At 35.9% G+C, this 19219-nt stretch overlaps 1 protein-coding gene across 14 annotated transcripts in view; it reads left to right on the top strand.

Moving 5' to 3' along the window:
- The window catches only part of EMSY (EMSY transcriptional repressor, BRCA2 interacting), an 81490-nt gene that overhangs the window by 38310 nt on the left and 23961 nt on the right, over nt 1-19219 (top strand). For all 14 annotated transcript variants that reach the window (XM_082342267.1, XM_082342270.1, XM_082342272.1 and 11 more), the window contains 5 exons: nt 4400-4549; nt 7147-7317; nt 13932-14068; nt 16537-16710; nt 18654-18852. In XM_082342267.1, coding sequence (XP_082198393.1) covers nt 4400-4549; nt 7147-7317; nt 13932-14068; nt 16537-16710; nt 18654-18852 — 831 coding nt within the window. The remainder of the gene's footprint in view (nt 1-4399; nt 4550-7146; nt 7318-13931; nt 14069-16536; nt 16711-18653; nt 18853-19219) is intronic.

The following is a 19219-nucleotide window of genomic DNA, read 5'->3' on the forward strand; positions in this document are numbered from 1 at the left end:
CTAATTTCCCTGACTAGAACCTCTGGTAAAATGTTGAATATAACTGGCAAGAGTGGATATCATTGTTTTGTTTCTTGTTCCTTCTATTCATAGAACTTCCTTGAGTGTCTGTTGTAAGATGGTCTGCTAGCAACAGACTCTCTCCGTTTTTGTTTATCTGGTAAAGACTATTTCATCTGCATTTTTTGAAAGATAGCTTTGCTGGATATCGAATTCTTGGTTGACAGGTTTTCTTTGAGCACTTTGAATACGTTATTCTACTGCCTGCTGGCCTCCATTGTTTCCACTGAAAAGTCAGTTGCTAACCTTAATGAAATCCCCTTGTAAATAGAAATTGTTGTGCTCTTGATGGTCTCAGGATTTTCTCCTTGTCTTTGACTTTCAGCATTTTTAGTATGATGTTCCTGTTTGTGGTTCTCTTTGTATTTATCTTCTTCAGTGTTTGTCTAGCTTCCTGGATGTGTAAGTTATTGCTTTTCAATAAATATGGAACATTTTCAGCCATTACTTCTTTGAATACTTCTTTTTCTCTTTTCTCTCTGTTCCTTCCTTTTTGTAGTTACATTACATATGTTGTGCACTTAATGGTGTTCCACATTTCTGTTCATTTTCTTCATTCTTTTTTCTTTGCATTCTTCAGCTTGCATAATCTCTAATTGATCTGTCTTTAAATTTGCTAATTCTTTCTTCTGCCAGTTCAAATCTATTCTTGAGCCCTTCTAGTGAATTTTTTATTTCAGTTATTGTACTTTTCAACTCTGCATTTTCCGTTTGGTTCTTTTTTGTAATTTCTATTGCTTAATTAATATTCTCTACTTGATGCGAATTTGTCATCATACCCTCTTTTACTTCTGAAATCATGCTTTCCTCTAGTTCTGTGAACATATGTGTAATGGCTATTTTGAAGTGTTTTTGTTGTTGTTAAGTCTGACATCTGGTTGCTCTCACAGTTTCCGTTGCCTGCTTTTTTCCCACTGTGTGGATCATATTTTCATGTTTCTTTGCAAGTTTTTGTTGGAAACTGGACATTTTAGATATTTACATTGATATTTTAGATGTTAGATATATAGATATTAGACATTATATATTGTAGCTGGGTACTGATCTTCCCCTACCCCCACCCCTGATTTGTTATTGTTATTGGCATGGTTCTTTGTTGTTTAGTGACTAGATCAATTATTTTGCTGAAGTTAAGCCTCTGCTGTTGTTCCTCAGGGAGGTACAGCTCTGGGTATACCCAGCCATTCTGAGGTGACAGTGATATTGGTATGGCTTTTTCCTCTTTCCTGACCACACCCAGCTGTTAAACTACACTAACTGATTGTTCTATTTTTTTCAACAATTCCTGGAGCATAAGTTGCTCTACAAACTCATCCAAATTGTGGCTTCTTTGAAGGAATAATCTCAAAGGTACATTTTTGATATTTGTTCTGACCATAGGAGCGTTCCTCTCAGCTTCCTTACTATTCAGTTCTCTCCTGCAAACTATCTGGCCTATAGTCTAGAAGGTATCTTAATTAAATCCATGATTCTCCTTCTCGTTGCCTTTCATCACATCCTCCACTGTTTTTGAGAGCACCCTTAGGCTTGAACTTCTCCATGCTCTGTTACAGATGAAGTCAGTTCCTCTGGGAAGAGGCTAGGAGCTATCTGTTTTAGGACGTGTTTCTATCCTCAGGCAACCCTGGAGCTCTAGGGGTAGGGTCAATGGCAGACTTCTCTCTGAATGATACCCCTGCTGTAGGAGCTGAGCACTCAGTGAAGGCAAGTGTGGGAGATTGGGCAAGCAGCCTGAGATCCTCTCAGCTTGCTTCCCCTGGTTGGTGGAGCCACTCCCTCACAAGCCAGGGCAGTGGTGGTCAGGACCCCAGTATTCTCAGAGGCTCTGTGCCCAAGGTAGAGCCTTCGTTCCATGAACTGGGGGCTGGGCAGAAGAAGGGAGTACCCACCTATTGACTGCAGTTGCCTGGGACTTAAAACAGGTGCCTGGGAGCAGAAAGAGATAAGCTGAAGTCCTTCTGCTCCTCAGAAGAAAGCCCTCCAACTGGGAGCTGGAGTAGGAGGAAACCCTGTGTTCTTGACTGCAGCAGTCTGGAGAGCAGTCCTTGCTTCACCTGTAGGGAGGGAGGAGGAACAGGTGTTAGTTTAAATGTCATAGATTTCACTGTTCTTACCAAATATTTCTGTGTATTCTTGAATAGATGTTTCTTCATTTGGTCTTAGGACCATTTCCAGAGCTTTTCATTGGTTGTTTTTTTAAATCATTTTTGCCGGTTTCATTGGGTTAGCAGGTTAGCAGAGCTCCTCATGCTCTCTTGTCAGAAATCAATCTCTGGAATGGTTTTTGTTGTTGGTTTATTTTAAGTGTAGATATAATTCACATATAACATTGTATTAGTTTGAGGTGTACAACATAATGATTTGATATATGCATATATTATGAAATGATTACCGCAATAAGTTTAATTAATATCCATCACCACATAGTTACATATTTTTTTTCTTGTGATGAGAGGAATGGTTTTAAATACATTGGAGTTATTTTCTTTTTAAAGGACCATAGAATTGTCCTCTGAAACTATCTGGGCCTGCTATGTGGGGGGGAAGGGGGAGGAGCTCTTAAAATTTTGTTTCAAGGAAATTTGTCTATTTATACATCTTTTTTGAGGTCAATTTTTGATAAATACTGTTTTTCTAGAAAATTACCCATTTGATCCAAATTTTCAACTTGTTTGTGTAGGACTAAGCAAAGTAGTGTCTTATGATTTCCTTAATTTTTTTCTCTGTGGTTATTTCTTTGGGGGTTTCTTTTTATGTACCTTAAGCATTATTGTAATTCATTAATAAGGTAATATTAGAAATCATTTTCTCCCTACAACTTCACAGTTTATGATTTATTGTAATCAGAATTTATTTATACAATAAAAATACTTTATTTATTGAACTCTTGCTGTGTATTATGCACTTCACAACTGTGATGTAGTTAATCTTCACATAGCTCTAGAAGGTATATACTAATAGTATCTTGATTTTATAGATGAGAAAACTGAGTCATAGAGATTATTAAGTAATTTGCCTAATTATGCCTGGATGTCATAATTTTAATTTCTTTGTTGGCTACAAGTATTTTAAAATTATTTAAGGCTATTAAATAAATAAATTTGTTTGCTTCCTAACGTCTTAACCTAAATCACCATCCAAAAAAGTAATAAAAATTTTAGTTGTCTGTTGAAATGTATTCTGTCCCATGAATTATTTCAGTGAAGTTTAGTGGGGAAAAAGTGTTACCAAAAATTTCCTTCCTTAGTTAACGATTATTAGTACTTAAATTTGTAGTTAACATGAGAGATTTCTTTTAAATGGACATCTTACATTTGAAAAGGCAGTGTAACACTTATAACATTTAAATTAAAAATTTGAAAAATGTAAAAAATATCATACCATCACCACCCTAACATTTTAATTTTATTTTTATATACTGCCTTCAAGTTCTTGTCCACATGCATATTTTATGTAGGTGCAATAATAGTGCATTCTTTACTTTTGACAAAGTGAGCTATTTAAATACTTTTAAAAGAAGTCAATTTAAAAATAAATGTTCAAACAGAAAATGTTCTTGCTCTTTATAGTCTTAAGAGGTTAGAGAAATCTTTGGTAGAGTTGAGAATATATAAAAGCTACATTAATTTTTTTTTTTATTGGAGTATAATTGCTTCATAATGTTGTGTTAGTTTCTGCTGTACAACCAAGTGAATCAGCTATATGTATACATATATCCCCTCCCTTTTGGACCTCCTTCCCACCCCTCACCCCCACCCCCCAATCCCACCCATCTAGGTCATCACAGAGCACCGAGCTGAGCTCCCTGTGCTATACAGCAGGTTCCCACCGGCTATCTGTTTTACACATGGTAGTGTATATATGTCAATCCTAATCTCCCAGTTCATCCCACCCTCCCCTTCCCACCCTGTGTCCACACGTCTGTTCTCTACGTCTGCATCCCTATTCCTGCCCTGCTTTTATTTTTGACTTATCCTGATCCTTTCATCCCAAGTATTTGCATGGAACACAGATTATTTGTCTGTAAAAGTTCAGATCAATGGCTAATTTGGTTTGAAAGCTCTTATATGATGTGATCATAGACAAAAGAAAAATTGTTTTTCATTAAAACTTGTTAATAGCTTCTGTGGTATTTTAATTATATTTCTGAATGAGAGAAATTTGGGAAGATAGGAATTTGAGGAATAAAAGTTAAAAGAATATCTTTCATCAGTATGAACAAAAGCCTCTTTTTAGGCAAGACTCAGTAAATGTGTGTAACTGCTGCCCTCTTGGGTTGATACAAAGCACATGTTATTAAAAATAATTTGTACTGAGATTTATCTTTCTTCTTTCAAAGGTGTTAAAATCATCACACAACAAGTTCAACCAAGTAAAATCTTACCCAAACCAGTGACAGCAACTCTGCCCACCAGTAGCAATTCCCCTATTATGGTGGTTAGCAGTAATGGTGCAATTATGACAACTAAACTGGTAACCACTCCTACTGGTAAGTTTTCTTGAGCGTCAGTCCATTCATTCATCATACTTATTGAGTAATTTCTCTGTACTAGCAATGTACTTGACATTGGGAATATAGAGATTAATGAGACAGTTCTTCAAAGAGGTCTTTCTTGACTCTTCCCTCCTCCCAACTGAAATTAGCTCTCTGCTATTGTCATGGTCCTCTTCTTTTCCTTTATAACACATACTATAATTTCTAATTACTTAGCTACTTTTTGTCGATTTGTTTAATGTTATTCACCTTGTTAGACCATGAGCTCCATGAGGATAAGGGACCTTGTCTGTTTTATTCACCATATATATGTAGAGCTAGTCTGTAAGTAGGTGTTTAGTCAGGATTTGTTGAGTGAATGAAAACACAGTCCCAGCCCACAAGGATCTCACTCTGATGAGGTTGAGAATCTATATTACTTTACAGTGTAGTTAGCATTACTCAGACTGAGAAAAGCATAGGATGCCATTTTACCCAGTTATGAGAGTATCCAGGCTATGCCCAAGGAAGTGACAGTATAGAACATTTTAAATAGTACCACCCTTTGTGACCTTGAGCAGTTTACTTTAATTCCTCTCAGTCTTTTCCATTGTCTATTTCAATGTGATCATAAAACCTGTACCATAAAGTTATTGTAAGTGTTAAATCAGCTATGTAAAGTCCCCAACAGAGTGCTCAATAGCCATTACTATTAATTAATGTCAGAATTAGCCAGTACCATTATTTTAAATTTGTATAACTCTTACCGAACTTTTTGAAGAGGGCCAGATTTAGATAATAGAATCTAGAGTGTAAAATGATTCCTTTCTCAAGTTTATAAGCTATCATCTATTGGCCATTATATAAAAGTATGTATAAGCATTACCCTTTATCTCCCTTAGGCTTTAATATCTCCATTTTCAGAGACAAAACAGAGGCTTATGTTAAGCAATATGCACAAGGCCACACAGCCAATAAAAGACAGGACTGGGATTTGAATCCAGATCTGTTTGACTCCCAAAACTGCTTTAAAAAAAAAAACTTTGGTAAAATATAGATAACATGAAATTTACCATTTTCACCATTTTTAAGTGTATAGTTCATTGGTATTAAGTACATTCACGTTGTTTTACAACCATTACAACCATCTAGCTCCAGAACTTTTTACATCTTCCCAAACTGAAACTCTGTGCCCATTAAACAATAACTCTGTATTCCCACCTTCCCCCAGTCCATTCTATTTTCTGTCTCTTTGCAAAGTCTATGCTTTAAAAACACTGTTATTCTTGCATTAAATCTATCATTCTTCACCCAAAACTTTTCTCCATTTAGTACAAAGATAGTAGTGTTATGTAGATATGATTCCTCATGTTAGGGAAAGGTAGTGAAAAATAATATTGTGTCTGTGCTTATGTATATATATTAGAATAAGTGTTTCTAATTTTAAAACAAAAGCTTAAGTTGAAATGTTTTCCAGCTATAATTAACTGATTCAAACTGTGTATCTTCATAGCATATTTATTTTACACTAGATTTTTTTTCTGATTTAGATGTATGTTTGTAATCAATTTAAAGTAATTCTACTTAATGTTCTTCCACTTCTCCCTTTTTTGGGTAGTGATTATATTTTAAAACGGTAAATACTAACTGGGTAAAACCATTCTTGGGAGGGGGTTGTTGAAATGGTTATCACAGTGACCCCTGAATCTAATTATCATGAAAAAATTTTTTTCAGTTGAAGAAGGCGTTATCTGAGTTATCTTCATTCTCCCCAAAACTAACGGCTCTTAGGAACAGTGTTAGGAACTTAGAAACAGTGCTTAGGAATAGTGTTTCTGAGTTACCAGATTTGTGACAAACTACAACAGGCTTATCTGGTTAATTTTTAATTCCTGTTTGGGGAAAGAAAAAAGTCCTAGAAATAGTGGGGAAGAATGTAAAGTCCTTTGAGAGATATGAAGAAAAATATTCTAATGGGTCAGTTAAGAGGAAATATGTAAATAGTGGACTTTTTAGGCTAAAAAGAAATATTCCTGGTAACTCTTGGCAGCTTCAACTTTAATCTCTAGTAAAATGATGGAATAACTCTTTAAAAGATGGAAATATATTTAGAGGGTAACAGAGTACAAAACTGTAAAAATTTATAAAATTTTAGGCAAACAATATACTGCCTTATTTGCTGAGTGCTGCCGTTGGGTTTGGCATTGAGACAGCATAAAACAGATGCAGAGACCTTGAAATCTATAACAGAAATACCTAAAATGCTCTGGCAGGAAAGATGATTAAATTTAAGTTTCTTTTGGCATCAAACTAGTGGAAGAAGGGTAGTGGAAGAAGGGAACAGACTTGGTTATACTTTTTCTTGGGGTTAGTAATTTGATGCAACACATCACAAAATTTTACGTGTAAAATTAATTCAAATTGAGTTGGCTATAGTTCTTGCTATGTGCATTGAAAACTGGCTATAAATTGTTACTTAATGACTTGACACCTTGAAATTCCATTTTCAAGTTAAAGCAATGTAGATTATGTTGAATTATAGTTAAACTGTATAAATCGTCATTCTTCTAAAAGTTATGACAAGTTTTTCTCTTGACTTTTCCCTTTTATAGGCACACAGGCAACCTATACTCGGCCAACAGTGAGCCCATCTATAGGTCGGATGGCTGCAACCCCTGGAGCTGCAACCTACGTGAAAACTACCAGTGGTAGCATTATTACAGTAGTACCCAAATCATTAGCTACCTTGGGGGGCAAGATAATTAGCAGTAATATAGTTTCTGGTAGGTATATCTGAAATACGTTAAAGGTACAGGTGACCAATAAGAGGAAAACCATTTCACTGTTGAAGGATTCTGTTTGATCGCAGTTTTCTGCTTAGAAATCTATAGCTTTGTTTTTAGTCCTGATGTTTTAGTGATTAGGTATAGTTTTTTTAGTTCTAGTATTAAATCTTCATATCTTAAGCTTTTGAGAGTTTTAGAACATTTAGTTGCATTTAATCAGAATGGAAGGATTATGGTTTACATTTGCATAGAGATTTTTCATTTACAAAGTATTGCCCCATTTATCAATTCATTCATACCTCATAACTCTGAAATAGTTGGTATCAGCCCCAGTCTACAGGTACAGACGTATTTAAGTTTAGAGGATGAACTTGACCTGTCCAAAGCCATACAAGCTAGATAGTGGAAGAACTAGTATTTATTAGTCTAAATATGTTTGAGGGATCGTATCTCATAATTTCAATTACTAATGTCACTTTAGCATATTAAAAATAAAAATACTTGAATATTTTTATTTGCTTTTCACCATTTATATTGGCTATTTACTTTTTAAAAATGTTTTACTCAGATAGTAAAGGCTAATATTTATTGGTATTTTGGAACCTTACCTGGTTTTTATTGGCTCATTTATTCCTGCAATATTTGCGTTGTGTACCCTGAAGTGGAATGTTAACACGGTATCCATTTTCATTGATTATTATTTTTTAATTAAAATGATGTGAATAATCTCTGACCAAGCAAACCCTGTGGACTTTAACTGTCTACCATTTTTGTAGACGAGCCGTATTTTGTACGCCCCAGGTGAATTGTTCTAACATTTTAAAGTGAAGGGATTGAAGTTCCTGGCAGTAATATGATGTTGCTGATAACTCAAGGAGTGAAAAAAAAAACAAAGCAGGGCATGGTATTGGCATAAAGCACTATATTTAAAGCTGCTAATTTTGGCTCTACTTTTTAAGTGTAAGCTTCAATGTTTGCCAAACTGAGGAGGGTGAAACCAGTAGGGAAAGAATCATCATACTCCAGCTTTTAAGAGGATATTTTAAATAACACAGTTAAAACTCAAATTATAATTTATTACCTGACAATATCTTTAAATAGTATAGAGCACATACTTAAACATTTTTCAAAAAGTAATCATGTTTTTTATTAGTGTATAGCTTTTTATGACCATAAGGGTTTTTCTTTACTTAGATATGAATTCTTAATATCATATAGCTTGAAGGAATGTCTACATGTCATGAAGCCTCTGTTTTCAAACCTTATTTATGATTTATCTGCTTTGTATGAGGTGAGAGCAATACAGGCAAGCACATGGCCCTAGAAGCAAAGAGGCAGTGAGATATATACCCTACACGTGTATACATTTCATCCACCTTTGTTTTTAAATATGAAGTAACTCATGGTTAGTCGCTATTTCAAGTGTATGGGTATACAGAGGAAGAGTTCTTAAACTTTTTCAGCACTATAGGATATACTGGGCTCATAGCTGAAATAGCTTTATTCATTGCATGGAGCTCATTTTGCCTCAACCTTTGCTTCACTATTTGACACTTTAATTCTAAAGAACTTCTCTCATTTCTGACTGCTTTAAACTGATCCTTATGTTACATATCAATATTCTTTATAAAGATAGTTTTCTTATTTTTTTTTTAAATTTATTTATTATTTATTTATTACTTATTTATAGCTGTGCTGGGTCTTCGTTTCTGTGCGAGGACTTTCTCTCGTTGCGACAAGCGGGGGCCACTCTTCATCGCGATGCGCGGGCCTCTCACTATCGCGGCCTCTCTTGTTGTGGAGCACAGGCTCCAGACGCGCAGGCTCAGTAGTTGTGGCTCACGGGCCTAGTTGCTCCGCGGCATGTGGGATCTTCCCAGACCAGGGCTCGAACTCGTGTCCCCTGCATTGGCAGGCAGATTCTCAACCACTGCGCCACCAGGGAAGCCCCAGTTTTCTTATTTTATAATACTCTTGTTGTTCCATGATACTGGGATTATCGGTTAGTTTATTAGTAGTTTTCAATCCCTGTCTTATCACAGTAAACCGATAAGCCTGGTTGGATGAATTTAGATAGTTTTCTGCCTTCATCCATGATCAGATGCTGGGTACTAGAGTCCGTGCCCCCACCAGCCCACAACCAAAAAGAAATGCTTTTCTTAAAATATATTCAAACACCTGGCTGTAAGAATAGAAGGCTTTAAAAAAATGATATTTTCCCCTTTATTGTGGGGAATTTGGAAAATACAGAAAGGTATACAAAGAAAATTAAAAACCTGTAATTTTCGCCATCTAGAGAAATATGTTAAAATTTAAGTGTATATATTTCTGTTTATTCCTTTTTCTATTTAGATTTTTATATAAATGTTTTTGTGTATATATGTATAATTTTAAAATTAAATTTAGATCTAATATAATTGGTTTTAATCTTTTTTCATATAATAATATCATTTTCCCATTCCATTAAATGTATTTTGATACCCCACCCCCGCCCCAGATTAATGACTATGCAGTGTTCTCTCATATGATGCACCATGATTTAACTGTTTATTCATTGTTGAGTGTTTTAGGTTACTTAACAATTTTTTTTGTCATAAATAATCCTGTGATGAACATCATTATACATAAATTATTATGTGAAGTTCTTATTTTCTTTGTATAATATACTGGAAGGCAAGTTCATGCTTTCAAAGTGCTTTCTAGAAAGGTCAAGTTTTTGTTAGAATAAGCAATTAAGTGGAAGGCATGACTATTTTTGCAGTTATTTAATTCATATCTTATGGAATCAAATATTTACTTATATGTGTATATAGAGAGAGAACTATCAGATATGTAAGTCTTTTGGAGAGCTTTGTTGAAGGTTGGTTGAAAAATCGTGCCTATTTTATGCAGAAGATGGGCTCCTTCAGAGATAAACTCATTATCTTGACTCTAAGGACATTATGAGAACCTTTGACAATGGCAGGACTTGATTTTGATTCCCTTGATCTTTAGTACAATGTCCAGGCAAGGCTTGCAGTCTATATACTTGTCCATTTGTTCATTCGTTTGCTCATTCTTTGAGCAAAGTAACACATAAAACATTATTCAAAAAACCAAGATTGTCAGAGTGATTTAAGAATCTGTGAATAGTAAAATCTGGGCCAATAAATTTGTGTTCTTTAAGCCTACCTACCATAATGCTCAAACTTTTACAAGCATCTTATTTTTGAATAGGAATCTCTGGAATGCGTCAGTATCATGGCCCATGATCCAAATGTGATTCACATTTACTTGCACCCATTGTATCTTGACTCTTTATAAGTAAAGACTGTATGTATAGGTGAGTTCTCTAATACGCTATGAACTAGATATGGGGTCGGATGCTGTGATGCACCGTGATGTACATGAGGTGCATTCTCTGCCCTAAAGAATGCTAAACAGGTGAACTTGTATAGTCTCTTGTAACATGAGAACTATACACTGAATACTATGAAAACATAGAGGAAGACTTTATTTATTTATTTGTTTATTTATTTTTGGCTGTGTTGGGTCCTTGTTGCTGCGTGTGGGCTTTCTCTAGTTGGGGTGAGCAGGGGCTACTCTTCATTGCAGTGCGTGGGCTTCCCATTGCGGTGGCTCCTCTTGTTGTGGAGCACGGGCTCTAGGCATGTGGGCTTCAATAGTTGTGGCACGTGGGCTCTGTAGTTGTGGCTTGCGGGGTCTAGAGTGCAGGCTCAGCAGTTGTGGTGCACGGGCTCAGGTGCTCCGCGGCATGTAGGATCCTCCTGGACCAGGGATTGAAGCCATGTCCCCTGCATTGGTAGGCTGATTCTTAACCACTGCGCCACCAGGGAAGTCCGAGGAAGACTTTTTTTTAAATGAGTAATACTTCTTTCTTCAATATAATGTAGATGTCACCTGAGATATAGAAACATGCTATTGGAATTTTAAACTTTTATAATTTGATAATTCTAGTCATAAATTGTATTCTTAATTTATTCATAATTGTAATATAATGCTGTACTTGCTTTTCCTTATGCTATGCCTTTTTCTTCTATTTTCTAACATTGCCCCCACCTCCCATTTTGTTAAGCTGGTGAACTTGGTTTGCAACTGTCTCATAAATTGACATACCTGTAATGGAAAGGATTTGACATTTTCATAGTTATAAATATAATTCATTTGTTAAGCAAGTTTTGTCAAAAAAGTGATCCTTGTACTTTGGTATGGAGTTAAATCTTGATTTACATTTCCTTGAGATAGTTTTTAATGCTTACTTTCTAAGAACACTTTTTTTTTTTTTTTAATTTATTTTTTATTTTATGGCTGTGTTGGGTCTTCGTTTCTGTGCGAGGGCTTTCTCTAGTTGTGGCAAGCGGGGGCCACTCTTCATCGCGGTGCGCGGGCCTCTCACTATCACGGCCTCTCTTGTTGCGGAGCACAGGCTGCAGACGCGCAGGCTCAGTAATTGTGGCTCACGGGCCCAGCTGCTCTGCGGCATGTGGGATCTTCCCAGACCAGGGCTCGAACCCATGTCCCCTGCATTAGCAGGCAGATTCTCAACCACTGCGCCACCGGGGAAGCCCAGAACACTTTTTTATTAACCAGATATTAGGTGAGGGAGCATTGTCAGAGGAGGCATCATAATCACATATGAGGGACTGGAGTTAATTAAGAGTTAAAGTTGATGTAAGTGAATAAGAGGCAGCTTGGTTTTTGTGGCTCTTAACAGTTCACTATTCAGAGACTGCAGGTAAAGGGAAAAACATTTGTGAAACTGGCCCACAGATAAAAGTGCTTTTTTATGTTACCTGAGCATGTTACCTTGGACTGATGAAGCATTAGATGATGGCAAGTGTATTATAAGATATTGTAACAAGATGGCCAAAAACTGGCATATAACTAGAATATTCTTATTCTTGTGCAATCTTATTTCTAAAACTAGTAAGGAATGCTAAGGTTTCCCAGTAGAAAAGATTAAATTTTAACTTTTATTCTTGAGGGTATATTAATCAGTTGTGTTTTTAATGTGTACCCATTCTGTGCTTAGTCATTTGATAAATGATACGCAAGCCTATAGCAGAAAAATATGACTTGCCTGTTTTCATAGGCAGAGAAAATTATAGGTGCAGAAGTAGAACTGGGATTGGTGTGCTCGAGGACCAGTGTGGAAACCAGCACATTGAAGGAGAGGTATATATTGGATAATCCTGAAAATTAAGGTCTGATGGAACCTGGAGGGCTAAGCAGAGGAGTTTGGTCTTTGTGTGGTAGGTAATAGGAAGCCATAGTAAAAGGAGTTACTTGTTAAACTAGAGTTTATGGTGTGTATTTTGGAGTAGGAACAAATAAGATCTAATTGGTGGATCTAAGGCCAGATTATAAAGGATTCTGAAACCCAAGACAGGAAGTTGGAACTAAATACAATGGGGATTTGGAAGGTTTTTGACCAATTTCACATGTTGTTGGTTCTTGATATGGTGAAATGAGTTTTTTTTGTTTTTTTGTTTTTTTAGGATGTTTGCTATGGCAGGATGCATCAGAGCTATTTGAATGATAGAGAAACTTGAAATAGGGAGAAAATATGGGAAGCCAAAAGAGATGTGGGCCTGTCTGTTGAGCTGGCATTGATAACATTTTGAAAGAAGACATATGTTGGTGACAAATTTAGTTCATTCACATACTCGTTGAACGATTACTTGAGTAATTGCCGTATGGTGTGTGCTAAGCACTGAGGAGTCAGTGGCGTGAAAAGATACAGTGTGGAGCTAAGGGGCTTTCATTTTGTTAGAGGGTACAGGGAGTGAAGACAAGGCAAGAATCAAAGATTGACACCAGGATTTCCAACTTGAACAATTAGAAGAATATAGGGTATAAATTTGATAGGTAGATAGATTTGATAGGTGGAAGAGAAGCAGTTTGTGGAAGGATGTGGGGGAGAGGGTAAGATAATATGTTTGGATCAGTAGATACAGATCTACTACACAGATGTTAATGATGGAAAATATAAGTTTATATATATAAGTATATAAATTAGGGTTTCATCCTCAGACTTTTCAGAATGCTGCAGGTGATGAGTATACGTTTCATCTGACTTGGTCTGTGACTGTGTTTATTTTATCTTTTTCTTGTCACATAAAAATAAATGACATTTCTTTTCATCAATTTTCTCTGTAGTCTAGTGTTATATGAGAATTTTGATACATATTTACCTCTTTTTTATGTTATTTTTTGAAGAGTTTTCCTATCACACTAGTCACATAGGTAATACCATTGAGTTTGGGAGAAATGTTTGTCATGGAATAGAGCTTCTAATTTGTTTCAGTTAACTAGTCAGGAGAGGAATATTGATGGGGAAGCAGATAGTGATATTTTTAGATTCTGAGTTTGGTGTGTAGGCCCTCAGATTCCAAAAAGATGAATGCTGTAAGAGTCAATTCTTAATATTCTCTCATTCTAGGAGAACTTGTAATTTATTATTCCAGGCCTTCATTTTCATCCTCATGACAGCCTTCACGTCATCTAGGGATGACATCAACTACATGTATTAATTGTATACAACATAAACAGAAGTAACCAAATATCACTAGTCCTTAACTCGGGCCTCCTTTTCTCCCCCCTTCTTTAAGGAACGACTACCAAAATCACTACAATCCCAATGACTTCCAAGCCCAATGTGATTGTTGTGCAAAAGACTACAGGAAAAGGAACCACCATTCAAGGCCTCCCGGGCAAAAACGTTGTCACAACATTGCTAAATGCTGGAGTAAGTAAGAGCTTGAACTGCAGACTCAGCAATCCACTAAGAATTTTAAAGACCAGCTATACAAATATTTGTCTAAGGACTTCAGAACCCACAATGGCCGGAATGGCTTGATTTACCCCTACTGTGATGTAATAACTGTTAAAAAACACCACCTACTGATGCCATTTTTTACAGTAATTTCTAAAACATGTTGTTCATAGCTAGGTTGCTTATGACCATGATTTAGATGCTTAGCTTGGTCCAGATGGAAGATTCCACTGGGTTAACTACAGAGGGACCTCTGTCAGAGGACAGTTTATTCCTGCTTTTGGCCAATAGATACCAGTCTAGTATTTCACCTAGGCTAGGCAAAGAGAAATATTTGGGACTAAGACTAAATTAATGACAACGATTTGTTACTTTCATTTTTACTTCTTTGAGCTAGTGAAAAAAAATCAAATAAATAACAGATTCATTTATAGTTCTGAAGGCAGTTGTTAAGAGGTTAAGAGATTTGGAGTTAGCCAAACCTAGGCTTTGTCTCTGAGTATCATAATTGTTTGACTTTGGCTAACTTATTCGACTTCTCTCATCCTTAATTTCCTCATTTGTACGTTGGGGATGATGATCTCTACCAGTGAATTTGTTGAGTAACTAACTGGTAGCTGTTGAAAGTGCTTAGAGCAGTGCCTGGCACATAGGAAGTCCTCAATAATTTTTTTTTTCTTACTGTTATTACTCTTCGTACTTAACTGTCTAGGTTTGGTAGTGTCCCTACTTCGCTAGAAAAAAAAATGCTGTACTTCATTGTAGTTGATCTCTAGTAGCTTCCTAGGCATCACAGTCTTTACAATGTTGGTAGGGGTCTAGTATTAGATTTTTTCATCACGTGGGAAAACATAGATTGTTCCTAGCCTTAGTTCACACAGTAAGCCAAAAGTAAAGCCAGGATTAGAATTCAGATTTTCAGAACGCTTTATCTTTTGGTTTGTAATTTCATGGAACTTGATATTAAAAGAGGGGAGTGCCATGTACTCTAGGTCCTATGGTCACATAGATCTAAGAATAGTGTGTGTGAGTACTAGCTGCTATATACATCTAATAGCAACAGTTTGACACAGGAAATGATAGTCAAACAAGCAGATCAGAGTATAAGACCATCCGCTTAACCACATATGTACATGTACCTGTACTCATAACTTGCTTACCTGTGCATGCGTAAACACACACACACACCAGAAGAGCTTTTTCAAAAAATAGCCTGCTAGTTGGTTTTGATTGGTTTTGAATGGTCTTTATAATTATACTTGGACAGGGCCCATTGAGCTACTTAATATAAGGGCATGGCCACTTGCAAACTAGCAGCTCTTGGCAAATGAGCTAGAGCTCTTTCCAGAGATGCTGCTGTGAAGGGTGTACGTGTATTAAAATAAGTAATCACATGATTGGCAGACACTCCATGTTTCCCTTAGATAACTGCAGCAGATATTTAAACATGTGAATTTTGTAATCATTTATCTCTAAATTCACAGAGTGATTACCTTTTTGCCAGCTCACCTGGGTGCTTTGTTTTTACTGGCTGCAAAGTTTAGATGGCCACACATTTAGGTGATGATGACTAAAAGAAAAACTGATAAGGTGAAAAAATTTCAGATCCTTTCCTTTTTAATTTTATGGATTTAAATTTTTTAAATTTTAATAGTTTAGTAAAATGACTGTATTTGAATTTAATTTAGTTAAGCTCAAGTATTGACTCCATAAATGACCAGAAAATGGTTCTTAAGAATAAAGCAGATGAAAATGGTGAAAAGTTAATGGGCTTAAACTATCTAGTTAATAGACTAAAGTGATATTAGTAACATGCTGATGTGGGAAATGTCCTAAGTTTTTTCTTTGTATTTTCCCATGTAACCTCAGAAAGAATGTTAATACCTCTGCTGATTTCATCTCTTGCCCATACTGTTTCACATAGGCATTCTGCTATATATCCTTATAATTTCATGTTTGGGGAACTGAGGCAGTTTATTTTGTATGTGAACATTTGGCTATTGGTAAAATGCACAGTAATTTTTTTATTACACATATGTTCATTTCAGATAAACTGTCAATAAAGTTGAATGTTGAGGGGACAAGACCTATAGTCCCAACAGTTAGAGATAACCATTGTTAGCATTTTAGTATATATTCTTCTATAATTTTTGACTCTATTTTATATACATATTCTGTGAATGAGACAGTATAAGTATTCTTACATAAGGTGATTTTTTAAATTCACTCACCAAGAAATATGTAATGCCTTCTTAGGACAGAAGGTTGGTCAGAGGACTTCTAAGATCATTTCAACTAGGTCTAAGATTTTTGATCACCTGGAAACATTGTACTTTGTTGCAGAGTTTACAGCCCTTTGCCCATCATCCTGGTAAAACCTTTCTGTGATTTTCAGTGAAAAAATGCATATAAATCTCATATATTTACTGACTTCAATTTAGGGAGAAAAGACTATTCAGACGGTGCCAACAGGAGCAAAGCCAGCTATTATCACTGCTACAAGACCCATCACCAAAATGATTGTAACTCAGCCAAAAGGAATAGGTTCCACAGTTCAACCAGCAGCTAAAATCATCCCAACAAAAATTGTTTATGGGCAGCAAGGGAAAACACAGGTATGCTAAGATATGGTGATTTTTCTTGACTCTGGTATATTTTAAATTCCTAGAAAAGATCAGTAATATTTAAAGAATCAGATTATTAGAAGTTATGATTGAATGTATATAATCATCTGTTTTCAAAACAGTACTTTTCAGTACTTAAAAAAATATATATCTTAAATATTTGTGTCATGTCATGAGCAAAGGTTAGAGAACAGAATCCCCTTGGAGGCACAGTGGATAAGAATCTGTCTGCCAATGCAGGGGACACGGGTTTGATCCCTGGTCTGGGAAAATCCCACATGCCGCGGAGCAACTAAGCCCGTGCGCCACAACTGCTGAGCCTGTGCTCTAGACCCCGTGAGCCACAACTACTGAAGCCGTGCCCCACAACAAGAGAAGCCATTGCAAGGAGAAGCCCACGCACCGTAACGAAGAGTGGCCTCCGCTCGCCACAACTAGAGAAAGCCTGCGTGCAGCAACGAAGACGCAACGCAGCCAAAAAAATAAATAAAATTAAATCTTTGAAAAAAAAAAAAAAGAATCCCCTTGGAATAAAATTTGCTGAAGGTATATATTGTTTTTTGAGAAGAAGATGGTTGAGGGATGATGGTAGTTATTCATAATCTCTCAAAGAAAAGTATTTATTTTTTTATAAGCTTATATGGGCTTTGAAAGCACTTTGGATATTATAAAATTTGATTTACTTGAAACCTAAATAATGGAGAAGCTGGAGATCTGTTCATTTTTCAACAAGTAAACGATAAGGGAGCTTTTCTGGAGATTTGTCTGGGAAATTGAGGCTCGGGATTTAATCCTGTGTTGCTGGGCTACTGTTTATTTTGCAGGTACTTTACTTTTCTGAGAATATCAAAGGAATCGATGTCAGCTTTGGTTGAGAAATGCTATCCTAGGATTTTTGTAAAAGATACTAATTTACCTATAAACTAATAATTTGCCTTTAGAATCAGTTCCCTCAGTGTTATAGCCAAATAGTTTACATATCTAAACAATAAGTTTTGTGATTTTCTAATAAGTTCAAATTGCCTTTAAATTTCAACTGTAACAGTTTCATTTGCTCCATCATCTAAGTCATAACCCATGTTTTCATTCTTGAATTTTTGGAAATGGTGACTTAAAGAGTCTGAAAAGGTTTAGAAACTTATATATGGGAGAAATAAAAAATAATTGTGAAGTAACATTTTTATTCCATGCACCCAATTGAAGTTAACTCCCAGAGTCCAAATTTTGAAGTGAAATGGTTCACTGTGAAACTTTTCTACCATTTCACTTGTTGTAGTGTCTGTGGTTTTGACCTTTGCCAAGAGTTGATCTATCGCATGTTCCTTATCGATTCTAATAGTTGTCTAAATTAGTGTTCCTCTGGGGATTTCTTCAAAGATGACTTAGGTCCTTAGCAATTTTACTTTTTGCAGTTGTGTTAATTAGGAATTTCATTTGGTTGCTAAAGAAAAGAAACCTGAAGAACAGTGGCTTAAACAAATTAGGGTTTCATTTTTATTATGTTGATAAATATTCAGAGGAAGGAAATCCTGGACTGTTATTGTGACTCAAAAATTCCCCTGGGAATCTAGGCTCCTTGTGTCTTTCTGTTATGCCATCCTTAGTTTGTGACTATCATTCTACTGTATAACCTACAGACTGTAAAATGACTCCTGAAGTCATTACAGGCAAGAAAAAACAGGGGCAAAGGCTCTTGTTAGAATCATAGCTGTTGTAATGTAGCATGTACCGCTTGAAATTTTGTATGTGGCCTGCTATAATTTGTTCATAGATTGAATTAGTCTTTGATGAACAGTGCTGTGCGCAAAGTATAATAAATGTACAGAGTACTGTTTTCTGTGTCAGGAAAGTATTTGTTTCATCATGACCTAGAAGTTAAGCATTTTTATAAATGCTCTAAATTTATACTGGTTGTATTTTTGCTTGTGTTCTAGGTTCTTATTAAACCTAAACCAGTGACGTTTCAAGCTACAGTTGTTAGTGAACAAACAAGGCAGCTGGTCACGGAAACATTACAGCAAGCATCCAGGGTGGCAGAGGCTGGTAATTCATCTATTCAGGAGGGAAAAGAAGAACCACAGAGTTATACAGATAGTAGTTCCTCTTCTACGGAGTCCTCCCAAAGTTCCCAAGGTAAGATCCATTTTACTTCTGATTTATGTAATTACTGCTGACATAGTGCCCTAGTTCCAAAATAGTTGAATCTAGGGATCTCAAACAAACATGTATGCTTTGACTTGTTAGTTCTTTTGATTTTATTGTCTTTTGTTTGATATGTAATCAGTGAGCAGAAGTTCTGTTTTTGGTAAGGCTTATTACCATCCTTTCCTGCCTGGCATATGTTCATCAAGTAATTGGTAAATTTTAGATGATGATTTTGGCAGGTAGGTATTATCAAACTGGATAGAGCTGTGATTCCTTCTGTTTGCTTTGAGTAAGTAGGAGAAGTATGCAAGAAAGTGAATATACCTTTTGAAATGGTTGTTGCTGAATCTTGAGA

Source organism: Balaenoptera borealis (assembly GCF_965194805.1).
Source record: "Balaenoptera borealis genome assembly, chromosome: 11".
In the NCBI taxonomy this organism is placed as follows: domain Eukaryota; kingdom Metazoa; phylum Chordata; class Mammalia; order Artiodactyla; family Balaenopteridae; genus Balaenoptera; species Balaenoptera borealis.